Genomic DNA, 15,645 nt, shown 5'->3' with positions numbered 1-15,645 from the left:
GTGTGTGTGTGTGTGTGAGAGAGAGAGAGAGAGAGAGAGAGAGAGAGAGAGAGAGAGAGAGAGAGAGAATGTGACTGTGTGTATTCATGTGTGTGGATGTGGGTTGCCTGTGTGTATCTGGTCGGAGTATGAGTGTGTTTATCTAGGGGATAAGGGTGCATATCTTTGTGTGTTTAGGTACAGGCACATGTGCCTTACTCTATGGAACATCAGAAATATGCTGATCACGAGACATCTGAGATCAAAGTATTAGCAGATTCACTGTCTGGTAAGGGCCTGCCTCTCCTCACAGGGTCTTCTGAGTCTTTGCATGGCAGGACAACATCCTTGAAGCCACTTTGAAGAGGGCACTAATTCCATCTATAAGGGCTCTGCCTTGACTTAGTCACCTCCCAAGGGCCTGGCCTTTGAATGCTATACCTTGGAGAGTCATCTCAGTGTGTGAATTGGGGGGAAACAGAACCATTCAGGCCACAGAAGTGTGTGTCTGTGTGTGTGGTGTTTGTCCACACAGAACCATCCAGACCACGGAAGTATGTGTAAGTGTGCACAGTGTTTGTCCAAAGCTGAAGCAGCACACGTCACGTCTTTGCTGTGGCACCCGGAGGTCAACAGCTGTCTGCTCTATGTGAAAGTTCAGCCCCCGGGAACCAGACTGGGGCTTGGCTATGGGAAGTGCTACTCAGGATTACAAAGGGAAAAGAGACCCTGTGGCAGATGGAGTAAGATGGCTTGCAAAGAAGCCCACACAGCCCGAGACCTCCCTCTGTGTGGCACCTGGCTTCTTGCAGCTCATCCAGCCCACCCTCCTGTCCCAGATGTTGCCCCTAGGCTATCTTCCTATAGTGAGGATCTCACCTTCAGGAGTATTCCCACAATACCGTGCCCTCTTTTAACACATGCCATGTTTTTTAAAATGTATTTTTATTTTCTATGTATGAGTGTTTTGCTTGTATGTAAGTTTGTGTACCCCATGCATAGCTGATGCCCTCAGAGGCCAGATGGGTGCTTCAGATCCCCTGGAACTGGAGTTACAGACATTTGTGAACCACCATGGGAATGCTGGGAATAATGGGTGCTGGGAATAGAACCCACATCCTCTGGAAGAACAGCCGGTGCTTTCAACCACTGAGCATTGGGCGCCAGATGTTGATGTAACCAACCGTCTTATTAAATAAGAAACACAGAAACAATGTAAAAGAGAAAACTGAGAGGTCAGAGCTCAGAGCTAAAATCTCACCCTTTCGCCTGCGGTGTCCCAGCTTCCCGAAAGAGAGCTATATCCTGCCTGTACGTCTTTTTTATAGTATTATTGTTCTGCCTTCTCATTGGTTGTAAACCCAAACACGTGACTGCCTCGTCACTGTCTGAATGTACAGCCCCCTAGGTCTTAAAGGCATATGTCTCCAATGCTGGCTGTATCCCTGAACACACAGAGATCTATGGGATTAAAGGCGTGTGCCACCACCGCCACACTCTGTCTATGGCTCTAATAGCTCTGACCCCCGGGCAACTTTATTTATTAACATACAATCAAAATCACATTTCAGTACAATTAGAATACCACATTTCCCCTTTTCTATTTTAATAAAAAGAAAAAGAAAGCAAAAGGTTATAACTAACAAAAGAAAAACTATATACAAAAGTACAATAACTATATACAATATATACAAATAATAAATACCTAAACAGGTATTTGACAAATCAGAGAAAATAATTCCATTATCTATCCTATTTTGGTAAATCCAAGATGTATCTAATGTACTTTCTATCCTAATTAATTTTCAACTATAACTAACTAATCTTCAACCATAACTAACTAATCTTCAACTCCCTCAGAGACCCAAGAAGGGAATAATATTAGCTAACAAAAATAAAAACAGGAAGTGCATGCAAGCAACTTCCAAAAAATTTGTGAGTTGACAGAAACATCCAGCTGCCTGGGCAGCCACCTGAGGTTTCTCCACAGTGTTGGGGCATCATCTTCAGCCTATAGGCTTAGTGTATCTGACAGACTCATTTGTGATGTAGGATGTACACAAGGTCAACAGTTCAACCTCACATTGGGTGAGAGCAGTCCACGTACCAGAAACACCTGAATTCCACTAGTGTCCTGTCATGATTCAGGATTTTAAATTCTGGAAATTGTTGACAGTTTTTGAATTCAGCTGTCCATTCTTCTTGGCTGTGTATATATGGCTTCATCTCAGCATCCCCTTCTTCTCCACACCCTCTATTAAATGCCAGTCTACTTTCGAGAGGCATGCATCTCTCCAGCCCACTTTGGAGAACATTGACTTTATTATTTTTAAATGACGTGAAAATGTGTATGTCTATATGGGGGGTATGTGCACTTGAATGTACATGCCCACTGAGTCCAGAAGATGGCACCAGATCCTCCAGAGCTGGAGCTCCAGGCAATTGGGAACTGGTGTAGATGTTGTCTCCTCTGAAAGAACAGTATGTTTTCTTTTTAATGATTGTTAGTTGTGTGTAAGTGTCTGAGGAGGTTAGAGGGATGTCAGATCCCCTGGAATTAGAGTTACAGGTTGTTGTCAGCTGCCTGATGTGGATGCTGGGAATCAAACTCAGGCTGTCTTCAAGAACATGTGCATGCTTTTAACCACTGACCCATCTCTCCTACCCAAGCAGTATGCTTTTAACTGCTGAGTCTTCTTGTCAACCCCGTGCTGTGTTTGTTATTTGTTTTTGGTTTTTTGAGACAGGGTTTCTCTGTGTAGCTTTGCACCTTTTCCTGGAACTCGCTTTGGAGACCAGGCTGGCCTCGAACTCACAGAGATCCGCCTGCCTCTGCCTCCCTAGTGCTGGGATTAAAGGCGTGTGCCACCACCGCCTGGCCCATGCCGTGGTTTTAAACATATGAAAACTGAGCTTGCTGTCTGGCTTTGGGTATCCACTGCACTCCAGTCCTACATAAATCAGTTGACCCAATGATAAGTGGAAATGAAATTTAGGTTAGAAACGAAACGTTGTTTCATATACTGCAAGGCAAATCCTGCTTTGACTGCGGTGGCTGACTTGGATGCTAACGGCAGAGAGGAGATCAACGCTGCGCTGGGGACGTGCCTCACTAACAAGCAGCCACACAGTGGAAGGGCAGGCGAGGCACTGTTGTAACTTCCTCTCATAACTCTCCTGTCTGTATATCTAGTGCTATAAGCCTAGTGCTCATTGTTAGTGCCCAGTAAGTACCCTGCTCTGGACTGCCTCTAGACCTCAGGCAGGAAGCATCAGTGCCCATATGTGCATCGCAGTGTGTGGGAAAGAGGAAGATGAGGATGTGGCAAGTTCGGGTGCTCCTGGCTCTAGATCTGCCTTTAGCTGCCACTCTGTACTATGTGGAAGGCTCCAGGCCAACAATGGGTGTGTAATGTTCCTCCATCTCTATTTTTCTCTTCCCTCTCTTCTTCCTTCCTTTATTCTCCTCCACCTTCTCTCTTTTTTTTTTTTTTTATTTCAACATAATACGTCCATCCTCTTCATACTGCAGTTAGGGTGTCCGACCTTGTGGAACGGGCATCTTCACTGCTTCCCCGAAGAGCTGCGGCGGCGGCCCCTTTAACAGGCCGCTGCGGGAGGAGCTGTCCTATCAGCACCACGACCAGACCCCGCCCACCCTGCAGGGACTGCGGGCTTCTGCTCAAGGGCAGCTGGGGCAGAGGAGAGCCGGTCCAGAACTCGCAATCTGCAGAGTTCTCCAGCCTCATAATGGACCACCTTCCTCCCCAAACACCCGGCCCAGGCTCTGCAGAATGCAGGGGGCCGGCGCTCAGGCTCTCACCGCCTTCTCAGCTAGAGTAAAATATTTATAGACCCAAAATACTTCTTGGCTCTGGGATTTGCAGAGCATTAAGCCAGTTAGTTGGCATTTGTCCTGACAGGGCCTGGGGCCTGAGTGAATAGAGTCTGAAGAGATGGGGTGGGGGCGGGAAAGGCTGGTTCCAGCTACAGGTCGGGAAGTTTCAGGGGGCTAGCTGCAAACCTAAGTGTCACCTAGGCTCTGCCATCTGTAAGCTGTGCGAGCCTGAGCAAGATCCTTCACCTCCCTGGCTTTTGTAGTCTGTGCCTCTGAGTAGGGATGACGATGACACCAATTGCAAGGACAATTGCGAGTTATTGCAGGCAGAATTGGTTAGAATGGTGTCAGGCATGGGGCCCAGAAAAAGGCGACTAAAAGGAGTTTGGTTTAAAAATAAAACAGAAGGGGCTAGAGAGCCGGCTCACGAGTTAAAAGCACTTCCTGATCTTGTAAAGGACTCATGCCAGGCGGCTCACAACTGCTTGTAACTCCAGCTCCAGTGGATCCTCTGTCCTCTGTAGGCACCTGCGCTTACTCTCTCTCTCTCTCTCTCTCTCTCTCTCTCTCTCTCTCTCTCTCTCTCACACACACACACACACACACACACACACACACCCCTTTTAAAATTAAATAAATGTGTTTGTGTTTGTGGCACTGGGGTGAGTGAGAGCAGGCAGTCGGAGTATAGACCAAAAGGGGGTAGGGTGGGTTGATCAAGCTGCAGTTTTTCTGATGAGGGTGCTGTCCACCGTGCTGGGGTCCTGGGGCCGCTCCACGTGAAGCCATCAACCTCTTGACTCACCTGCAAAACATCAAGCAGTCCCATTTGTCATCTGAATTCGGTTCCTTTCCTCCTCAGAGGAGGGATGGATGTTCCCTCTAACGATTTCTGCCATGCTATGTGCCTGTCACCAGGCTGATTGTCTTATTTTATTCCTTCGTTTAATCTTTCTGAAAGCCCATGGCCAGATTTTGGAGGTGAGAGAGAGCTCCAGGCTTAGAAAACTTGATGTGTCTAAAGCCACATAGTAAGAAGTCGGGGGCCTTCCAGACTGGCCTCCCGCTTACCATGACACGACACATTTTTCCAACCATTCAGTCTCCTCCCACTTCCTCTGGTGGACCGTCGGGTGAAATCATATCCAGTGTGGCTGTAACGAGTCTTTTTCTGACCTGCCAGCTAGCTCCCAGATAATGACGTGAAAACTTATTAATTATGAAAGCTCAGCCTTAGCTTAGGCTTGTCCCACTAGCTTTTATGACTTAAATTAACCTGCTTTTATTAATCTACATTTTGTTATGTAACTTTCTACCTTTCTTTCATTCTGTATGTCCGACTCCCTCCACGTCTCATTGGGATCTTCTCCACACCTTGATTATCTCCTCCTATTTCTCTCTTTGCCTGGAAGTCCCACCTATACCTCCTGCCTAGCTATTGGCCATTCAGCTCTTTGTTAAATCAATCACAGCAACGCAACTTCACACAGTGTACCAATATCCTACAACAGGTGGGCAGTGTTTGTTCTGCTGCAGATTTCTAACAGGAGAGCCTCAGCCTCCATTCCTGGGATCTCTAGCATAAATCAGACATGGAGGCTGATGCCTGTAATGCCAGTGCTTGGGAAGTGGAGGCAGGAAAGTCAGAAGTTCGAGGTCATCCTTGGCTACACAGTGAGTTCCAAGTCAGCCTCGGATGCATGAAACCCTGTTTCAAAGAGATGAGCAAATACTGTTGATGACAATAAAGAGAGAGAGAGAGAGAGAGAGAGAGAGAGAGAGAGAGAGAGAGAGAGAGAGAGAGAGAGTTGCCTTTGAGGTCCTAACCATTATTTGTTGAGGGCTAGACAAGGCATGGCTCTGAGCATTTTGTATTTAACTAACTTATTTATCGAAACTGTGCTAGTAGGTAGGTGCTGGTCTTGGTCTCATTTTCTAGAATGGAAAACTCAAATTCCAGAACTTGCAAGGGGTCACACCATAAGCAAATGCAGAGCTAGGCTTCAGGTCTAGCGCTCGATCTCTTTGAAGAATACCGTCTGAATGGTGGAGCTGATGGGTGGACCGACCCATGGGTGTGAGAAACCCTGCATCACATCACCATTTCCAAGACTGAACTGCCAGCCCTGCTGCTGCCTCTTCCTTGAGGCCTCACTAGATATCACATCCTCAACAGACCATGATGTCTCCAGGGTGCTTCTTGTCTCTTCTAGTGCTCACTGTACAGGCTGCTTGGTGTGTTTCTCAGTCCTTGAGATCAGAACCTGGGTCTCTGCCATCTTGATTTCCATAGCACCTGGCAAAGCATGTAGCAGATGGAAGGTGCCCAGCTAGGGTGTGTGGTTGTTGAACAGAGAGGATGCCAAGAGTACTTTTGAAAGTGGGATGCTATTTGTAACAGGGAGTACCAACTCCCTAATGTTACTTAGCGAGCACTGGGATTCCCAGAATGAGGGAACTAAGGAACTCCTGGGACCTTCTTCTTCACTGAGGCCAAATGAAGTATCAGGTCAGAGTGCTTAATGATTTGGTTCTCTCTCTCTCTCTCTCTCTCTCTCTCTCTCTCTCTCTCTCTCTCTCTCTCTCTCTCTCTCTTGCTTCCCCTTCCAGCTCCATCCTTAGGCTTCTTCTGCCCTTGACCCTCCTCAGATGCACTGTGAAGGTGTCATGAAGGCTGATGGTACTGGTAGCCAAGTTCTTTGGCTTGAACAGAGTCAAATGTCTCCCCAGTATTACCTTATTCTGCATGTTCAGGACTCAGAACAATGAGGAGTGAGGGCAGAGCAGGAGCAAAATGAGCCCCAGAACAAGGATGGAGTCTTGAAATCATTTGGCTCACTAAGAATGCCGTAGGTGCCACAGCCAGCAGCCTCTGACTATGGCCCAGGAGAAAACGCCTGGACAGAGGTCTATTTATGACCTCAGGAAGCACCATTGTCCATGTCTTAGCTCAGAGGCCCCCACCCATGTGTCTTTCCCCACCCCCTACCCTTTCTACAACCTTTCTCCTAAGCTGTTTCAGTATTTGCTAAAGAACTGATAGAATGAATATATACATATATTCACTCATTAATATATTCATATTATTCATTCAATATGTATATATGTGTATATATATGTATGGGGTTTATTAGAGTGGCTTACAGGCTGTGGTCCAGATAGTCCAACGATGGCTCTCTCCTGACAGAAATCCTATAGTTTTTCAGTTCATGAGACTGGATGTTTCTACAGACCCAACCTAATGTTGGAGTCCTAGAGGATTCCTAGAGAGCTGCTGGGCTTCAGTCTATATTGGAATCCCAAAGAAGTAGGTTCTAACAGCAGCAAAGGTATGCCCCAGCAGCAGGGTAGATGAACTTGCTGGCAAGAGTAAAGGCAAGCAGGCAAAAGGCAACAGCCTCCTTCTTCCATGTCCTTTTATGTGTCCAGATTTAGGGTGGCTCTTCCCATCTTAAATGATCCAATCAATAAAATCCCTGACAGTGATGCCTAGCTTCTTGGGTTTAAGTTGATTCCAGATGTAGTCAAACTGACAACCAAGATTAGCTATCACATAAGCTTCTACCCTAGCCCATGTGTATCACCAGCCACCAACCGGGCATATTAGATCTCTGGCAGGGCTGGATTACATCTGCCATCTCTCCCCCTCTTGGTGCCCCTGTCTCATCCTTACCCCAACCGCCCGAGGCAGACAGAGTGAGGGGAGCAGAGAACGAATAAGGCATGAGGAATGCTGGGAGAAGAGCTCCCCACCCGGTGCCGCCCATCACCGATTTTCTCCAGCTTTGGTTTCCAACCTGTGGACTAAATCTGCCTCCCCAGCTCCATCTCTGAGAGACTCAGAAGACAATCACAGCAAGGAGAGAGTCCACTATAGCATAAGGGGTGTTGGGGCGGAGGCTGGGTACCGCTGCTGATGAATGTGGTCTGCAGACCCACAGAGCTCACTCCACGCCCAGTGCGTCTTGGCACAGCTCACTCAACTACAGCATCACTCTCCTGGTGTCTGGTGAAAGGCAGATAGTAAAACTTGCCTTCTCGGGTTGTTGTGAGGGTTGGAAATAATGTCTCACTCAAAGGGACTGTTTCCCAGGTACACCGGGAACAGCTTGGTATGGGCAAGTGTGTGCGCTGGGCATCCTTTGAGTTCCTCTCCCAAATGCTAGGTACCTAGAGATGCTCACTTATGAAAAAAAAAACAAAAAACTAGCGACGCCCCTACATGACCCCTCTGCCACAGGCTAGAATAATTTGCTGTCTGGGGAGTGATCCTCCTTTACCCTAAGGCTGGTGTGGTTCTCCCAGGCTCCTCCAGGACAATGGCTGTCACCTCCTAAGCAGCATCCTGTTTCCAATCTCCTAGAGGGCTACCATCTGAGGAGAAAGGGCAAGCAAGGTCCCAGTTGCAATGGAGAGGCAGGTGGGGCGGGGCCCCAGCGACCTACCAACGCAGTTTTAAAAGTCCTTCCCATTATGCTTTTTAAAAAATGATGATCTGGTGAAAGCAGCACCGTTGTGGGTGTACTCCATTAGCAAGGGAGCTAGAAGCAGCCTTGGCCTTCAGACGGTGAGAACTGGAAAGCCAGCCAGCCCTAGCCAGAGGGCGTGGGGACATCTGAGGCAAGGAAGTCCATTCTAGGCCCTGCAGAGCTAGGAGCTGGAGGTCCCTGGCAGATAAGGTAGGTGGATACCTATGGGTCTTTGAGTCAGGGTGCAACACCCTGGAGACACTGGATCAGCCAGACTGAACCAAGATGCAATTTCCAGATGCTCTTAAAGATGTAAATTCCAGGGAGGTGAGCTGAGGGGCATAACTGAATTTGGTCCCCATGTTGGATTTGGATTGGGATTAAGGATAGGAGCAAACCTAGGCCATGTAGCATCTTACCAGTGGTAAAATCTTGAGCATGGGTGGGACAGATCGGTTGTCCCCTTTGCTGCAAAGGGGCCTGCTGGTCAGCTCAACTGCTCGGAGCCCAGCTCAGCTCAGTGTTCTAGGCCAAGGTCAGCCCCTTGAGGCCACATAAACCTCGTAGCCAGTGCTCAGTACCCTATAACTGATGCACATCGCTGACTACTAAAGGGTGGGTGGCAGGGTGGAAGGATGGCAGGCTAAAGCCACTCTCGACCCCACAGAGGCCGTAGGCTACAAAGCAGGGTGCTCTCTTCCTGCTGAAGGACTCACGCTCTGTACCTCAGTTTATCCTGCCGTCATTCTTCAGGCGTGGAGAGGTTCCGTAGTTTCCCAACTGCTAGCAGGTGCAGGCAGTACTTGCTGGAGTTCCTCTTAGAAATCTCTGTGAGAGAACTTCTTGGTCCTCTCATGCCGGCACTGAAATAGAGCAAGGATGCTCTGCTTGGGAGACTAGGCAGGCAAAGGGCGACTCCCTCCCTCAGTCTGACCAGGTAGGTGGGCAAGGAGCACACAGCAGGGGAAGTGGGAGTCGGCTGGGCCTTGGGTGTGGTCCTCCAGGTAACGATGCTGGAAGGGCAAAGGAGAGCTCATTGTGGTCCCTGAGTGCATATAGCTTTCCTAGCTAGCCACCTCTAATGGAGCAGGTGGAGGGGCGCTTAGGTCATCCAGTAATGCCATCAACCACTGAAGTATGAAAAAGTGGAGAGAGAGCATACGGCTTCTCTTTCTTGTCCTCTGTCGGAATGTCGAGTCTGTGTGCTCCGACAGCCTTCAGGCTGCTGCTACAGAGCCACCTCCACTGGCACATCTACCTTGACTTCTCACAGACTAGCCCACAGCTGGTCCCAGGCAGCAGGTCAAAGGTCAGGGAGAGGTTGCCCACCGCATAAACATCACCGCCGACCCTGCTGCTGCTGGCTTCTTTCGGCACAAAAGCGGCTGCCCTGGTGATTTCAGGTGGACTGGCCAAGCGTTGGGAGTTTGGTTCACTGTCCACAATGCCCCTGTCTCCATTGCCACACAGCGGCGGCAATTTATCCTGCAAACGGCAACTTGAGTATTTTCATTGTGTATAAATCTGGGCTCCTATCTTGAATCATTTTCCTAGGACAGTTTTCTAGACGTGCTATTGTTCCTACAGTGGGATAAACGGCCTGGTGTTCTTACCAACAGTCCGTGTTACAGTTTTCAATAAGAGTTAACTGGATACCAGCAAGTGAGAGCCTATTTATTTTGCATTTTTAAATTTTTGAATAGAAGCCCAGCATGGTAGCTCACATCTTCAGTCCCAAACACTCGGGAGTCTGAGGTACAGGGATCCCTGTGAGATAGAAGCCGGTAGTCTCTGCTTACTGGGTTCCGGGCCAGGCAGGGCTACAAAGTTGCAAATGGAATGTTTTGTCTTTGTTTTGGATGACTGCATGATGATTTTGTGAGGGTTTTTTTTTTTTTCTTTTTTTTCATTGTTGTTGTTTTTTGTTTTTTTCTTTTTAATTGCCCTTTATTCTGTGGAGTATTTGCTGTCTAGTATTGACACGGTGGAGGCCCTGTCTTCAGAGGCAACTCCTTGCTTTTCATACTTGTAGTAGGTATTTCTTTGGTTTTTTGAATGTCTGTAAAGGATTGTTTTTTTAAAATCCATGTAGAGACTTTAACTTTTATGTATTCAAATTCTATCGGCATTTCCTCTATTATTTCTTGTTTTGTTTGTTTGTCTGTTTGCCTATTTTGTTTGTTTTTGTTTTTTCAAGACAGGGTTTCTCTGTGTAACAGTCTTGGTTGTCCTGGAACTCACTTTGTAGACCAGGCTGGCCTGGAACTCACAGATCTGCCTGCCTCAGTTTCCCAAGTGCTGGGATTAAAGGTGTGCACTACTGCCTCCAGGCTCCTTTATTATTTCTGCCTGAGATGTGGTTCTTAGAAAGTTTTTTCCCATAACAAAATCATGGACGTGTTCATGTCTGTATTCTGTACATTCTTATATTTTGATTTTTAAAGACTTGACTCTTAAATTTATCCGAATTTGATTACATGTGTCTTTGCAAACAGCTACAAATTCTCTTTGAATCGAGAATAATTACTTCACTCATTAACATGGCAGAGCTGGGTGGGGGGGACAGAGAGACAGAGAGAGGGAGATCTGGAAGAGAGGTGGGATAATTAATGTATCAAGATGGAAGAGAAGGGATGATGCTGTTGACTGAAGGTACTTGGGGCACCTGCTTTGACCTTCAGGTGAGACACTCAGTTTCTGAGGCTACATGAGAGGGGAGGAAGTGGCAGAGACCAGTTTTACAAAGGCAGGATGCAGGTGGGGAATGAGCAGAGAGGACTCTGGGGGCCCGGTGCTCACATCCCCCATGGTTGTGGGGTTGGGAAAAGCAAGGTCATCAACTAAGAGGGTAAGAGAGTGGGAGGAGCCTGGGCCTCATGGAGACCGGCCCAGTAATTACAAGTTTCTGGATTGGAAGAACTGTGGTCTACATGTCATTGGGTCCAACGGCATGTAGAATATTGCATTTCCCTCGGGAGGTATCTAAAAGACCTGTGGTACCATGAAAGGTCTGATCCAGTAGCAACTGTGAGGCGAGTCCGTCTCCATCGCTGGAGAGGAGCAGAGTCAAGGAAAGTTAAACAGCTCATGTGTAGAGCATGTTCTCAACGCCTTTTCACACCCCGACTTACATATTTGCCCGGAGTCAGGCAGGAAGTCCCTGGCTGTCTATCAATGCCAGCATCATCCCTATGCACCAGGGGACAGACACTTGAGACTTTACCTGACATTCTCCTTTTCTCCCGTCTCTGTAGGATCCTAGTGTGGCCCTACCCCGGCCGCTGACCATGAATGGGATGGCCAACGTGAATTCCGCCAGCCGCCCGCACTATGCCTCCTCCATCCCGGTGCCTCGAGCTTCCTCACAGACCAGGATTCACACTCCGGGCGCTTCTCCTCAGCTTCGGCCTCGTCAGGCTGACTTGGCCCTGAGCCCCCAGCGAGCTGCCTCCCCAAGTCGGCGCAAGGCTGCAGTCTCGTCTAGAAACTCTTCCCCGAAGGCCTACAGAGGAAGAGGTACTCCAAGGGCTGCAGGGCCAGCAGAGAGTGGAGAAAGCCTTCCCAGCTCCCCCTGGAGCAGCCCCAGGATAACCCCCAAAACAGCCTTCTCCAGTCAGGCGGGACCCAGAAGAGCTGGGGAGACACAAGGCACCCAGCGCAAGAAGACCCAGGACGGAATCTCAGTTCGCCAGACCAGGGGAAGGAGCCCACCCCCGACAAGCTGTCATGGAGAAACTCAAATTCCAGGGCCTCCTGAAGGTCGGATGCTTCCTAGCTCCCAGGGAAAAGATCAAAGAGACAAAAACTACAAACCCCCTAGGTCTCTGGAGCTTGATGAAGGGGCGGCTCCAGGGACTCCCTCTCCAGTCTGCAGCCCCGTGCAGAGTCTGAAGCCCTCTCATACTCCGGGGACCATTAGCTTTTCCTCCGCCCATCAGCAGAGCCAGCCAATCACAGCCACGGTGGCCCCCTTTCAGTACAGGTGAGTTGGGAAGTGGGCGGGCAGACAGAGAAAGAGGGCCAATGGTCCTGGGACCAAGGGGCAATCTCACTGGAAAGAGAGGCTTTCGTGAGACTACAGGGTCAAAAGCCCTAGGAAAGGGGATGGCTAGAACCTTGGGCGTGTAAGGCAGGACTATAATCTTAAATTCTGTGTGTGTGTGTGTGTGTGTGTGTGTGTGTGTGTGTGTGTGTGTGTGTGTGTCTCAACCCTGGGGCCTTGACAAGAGAGACTCATGAGGGTGTCCCTAAAGTGGCCCATTCCACACTCTATTGGAAATGATGAAACTGTATGAGGGTATGAAAGATGCTTGGGCACCCGATACACAGGCAGCAGGGTCAGGGGTGCTTTAGACTTGCCAAATCTGTGTGGGCCGTTTGCCACCACGGTGTGCTAGACAGACTGTGCTGTCTTGAGCCCCGGAGTCCTCAGTAGCTTGAGCAAAGCCTTAACTGCGTCTCTGTGCTGTTCTTATCACATTTCTGTGTCTGTCTGTCCATCCTTCTCTCCCTCTCACCTCCTTGTTCACATCGCTTGTCGCACGGCCTTATGCCTGTTGACGTGATGGTGTGTAGGCAGTCGGTAATACTTCTTAAGTGGCTAGGTAGACGCTGTTGTCGTTGGCAGTGTGGTCAACATGCCGGCCTCTCCAGCTTTCAGACACGGCAAGTTAAGTGCATGGAGTAACATCGAGCCAACTAGGCTTTTTAAGTAAAAAAATAACTCTTTACTAACATGACCATATTAAGTAAACTAAATTTCAATTTCTAATCGTTATGTAGGTTAGAAATGCCCAAATGTAAGTTAAACCCCTTCTTGACTGTACTCACTTCCTGGATTCCCCCTACTCCCATGCTAAGATAGGAAGTCGCTGTCAATTTGCATCTTGGGGTATATAAAAGCTTATTATGCATCAGTCCCTGGGTGCTAGGGGAACCTCTGAGACTTCAGAGCAGCTGAAAGCCCGGGCCCCAGGCATATCATCCTTCACTAGCAGTCCACTCACAAGTATATAGATCTCTAAACAATTGTGTGCGACCTTATATCACAGTACCAGGTGTTGGGACCTGGGACAAGGAAATTAATATCCACTCTATTCTGCCTGTGGTCAGGCCTCATTGGCAGTGCCGCATTCAGTGATAAGCACCACGTTTTTAAAAAAAGGACATTGGCACACCAAAACTCCTTTAGAAAAGGACTGACACCTTACCGAGGAGTCCCGCAAAGGTGTCTGAAGAATGAGGGGAGGAAATGAAGGAGTTAGCTTGCTTTGGAAGGAGAAGGTGTAGAAGGTCTGTGAGCTGTTCTCAAATATGGGAAAGGCTGTCGTGCTGTAAGATGAATTAGTTTGCTTGGAGCAGCTCCAAAAAGCTGACTCAGTGTCATGGTGGCTAGGAGTTAGCTCGAGACAGATCCGAGGCTGGCTGGGAAGAACTTTCCAACAGCGAGAAAGGCTGACAAACTGACTGTAAGGCAGGGAGTTTTATTTACCGCGGGATCCCAGCAGATTCACAGCCCAGGAATTCTTCCCCAGGCGAGTTCTTTTGCTGACTATACCTACCGACTCAATGCACAGATGTCCCTCTTTCAGGGGCAGGTCACATCTGTCCCTTTTCTTTCTCCTCTGAGATTCTGAAGCTAAAACTGAACCGAGAAGCGTAGACACAGGGAAGCTATTGCTTTTTTTTTGTTTCTCGTTTGCTGGGGGTCGAACCCGCAGCCACTCGCATGCTAGGCAAGGGCTCTGCTACTGAGCCACACTCCGGCCCCAGCCTTCTTCTGAATGGCCTTTTCCCTAACAGCTCAACACCTCCCTGGGGGCTGTGACTTTCTTTTCCGACCCGACTCCCTTCATTTTGAATTCATTCTTTGGGAAAAAGTGTCAAGGTATTAAAGACTCTCAGATTTTATATTATCCACCCTACAAGTCCCCCGGTATATTTACAGTCTGGCATTTTTTAAAGAGGTCAGCCTATTTCCCTCTGAACATTTTAACGCAACTTAAATAGAGCGCTGTTTCCAGCACTCAGCAAACACTGCCTGCTTGTTTGCATTTTAAACAGAAATGGAATGGTTACACCTCTCCGGGAAGCGGTGTCCTTACCACCCATCCTTAGACCTTGCGCTCCCCAGGCCCTCAGTTGTGGTTGGAGGATGGGTCACAGCAGGAGTAAGATTTGGATGGAGGATACCCCGGCATGCTGTAGGCAGATGGGCTGGATCTCCACACACCCTGCACGGGCCGGGAGCTGCTGCCATGACCAGCTCTGCCAAGAGCTTGGCTAGGCCACTCAGCTAAGCGCTATAGCCAAGGAGGTGCCATCTGTTCCCTAGAATCCATAGACATCCTGTTTTCGTGGAAATCTGTTCTCCACTCCCAATACCTTGGGCTTCTGTAAAACCTCAGGTGAACGCAGAAGCAGGTTAATGGGTTTCCTCCTCCTCGTCTCCAGTCGGGTCTGGGAAACAAATCCATGACCCGTCTTTCACTTTGCCCCAGCCTCCAAGCCATATCTTTTCAAAATCTGGGTGCGGTCATCCCACGACACTCATCTGCCTGCCGCCTCTCACCTCCTCTTGATGCCCTTCCTTCTTGGGCCCCAGAAGGCAGACTGTCCCTCTGGCTGTCTTCCAGTTTCTGGTCTCACACATCCAATTCCGTCACAGCTTCCTCCTGACTCCCAGTACGTTTCTGTAAAAGGGCCGCAGCATCTGCATCATAATCACACCTCTCCCCACCTACCAAGCACTGTCCTTCCCTCATAGTGCACACCTTCAATCTGCAGGCAAGACTTTAGTTAGGAAGGAATAGTCGGTGGCGGCGGGGGTGGTGGGCAGGGGTGGCGCATGCCTTTAATCCCAGCACTTGGGAGGCAGGATGGTTGGATAAAGGTGTCAGGTGTGTAGGGTCATTGAGGTCACCGTTTCGGTTTTCTTCTTCTCTGGTTCAGCCTCCCACTGATTTCTGGCCTACGTTGTCCTGTCCTTTCAGGCTGAAAAGCCCTGGCATGTATAGGGAAGTGGAGGCAGGTATAGACACGTGTGCAGAGCCAACTAAGAGCAGAGAGGCAGAGGCCACCTTCCTTCATGCTCCTGGGTTTGGGGTTCCTGCTACATACAGACGATTCGTTCTTACCTGCCCTTGTAACGCAGTGATGCCGTAGACTTGTGACGGCACACCGTCGTCGTTGCAAAGCTGGCTAGCACCTATCCAAGACAGACACTGCTCAGCTCTCTACAGATGATGCTATCCAACAAGACCTCTAATACATTATATAGAATTCCCTCACCTCAGTAGAATGTTCTACTATTTTCACAACACTATGTTGCATGTCCACGCTAATTTCTTTTCCAAGAAA

At 48.7% G+C, this 15,645-nt stretch overlaps 1 protein-coding gene across 3 annotated transcripts in view; it reads left to right on the top strand.

Annotated features, from left to right (window-relative positions):
* Nav1 (neuron navigator 1) overlaps positions 1–15,645 on the top strand; it is a 258,871-nt gene that overhangs the window by 71,535 nt on the left and 171,691 nt on the right. For all 3 annotated transcript variants that reach the window (XM_042258202.2, XM_076547497.1, XM_016000991.3), the window contains exon 2: positions 11,541–12,268. In XM_042258202.2, the coding sequence (XP_042114136.1) occupies positions 11,574–12,268 (695 nt within the window). In that variant the 5' untranslated portion in view covers positions 11,541–11,573. The remainder of the gene's footprint in view (positions 1–11,540; positions 12,269–15,645) is intronic.

The sequence above is a fragment of the Peromyscus maniculatus genome, chromosome 11 (genome assembly GCF_049852395.1).
Source record: "Peromyscus maniculatus bairdii isolate BWxNUB_F1_BW_parent chromosome 11, HU_Pman_BW_mat_3.1, whole genome shotgun sequence".
NCBI classification, from domain to species: Eukaryota; Metazoa; Chordata; class Mammalia; order Rodentia; family Cricetidae; genus Peromyscus; species Peromyscus maniculatus.
The sequence above is the reverse complement of the archived record's forward strand: the minus strand, read 5'-3'. Positions and strand labels throughout refer to the sequence as shown.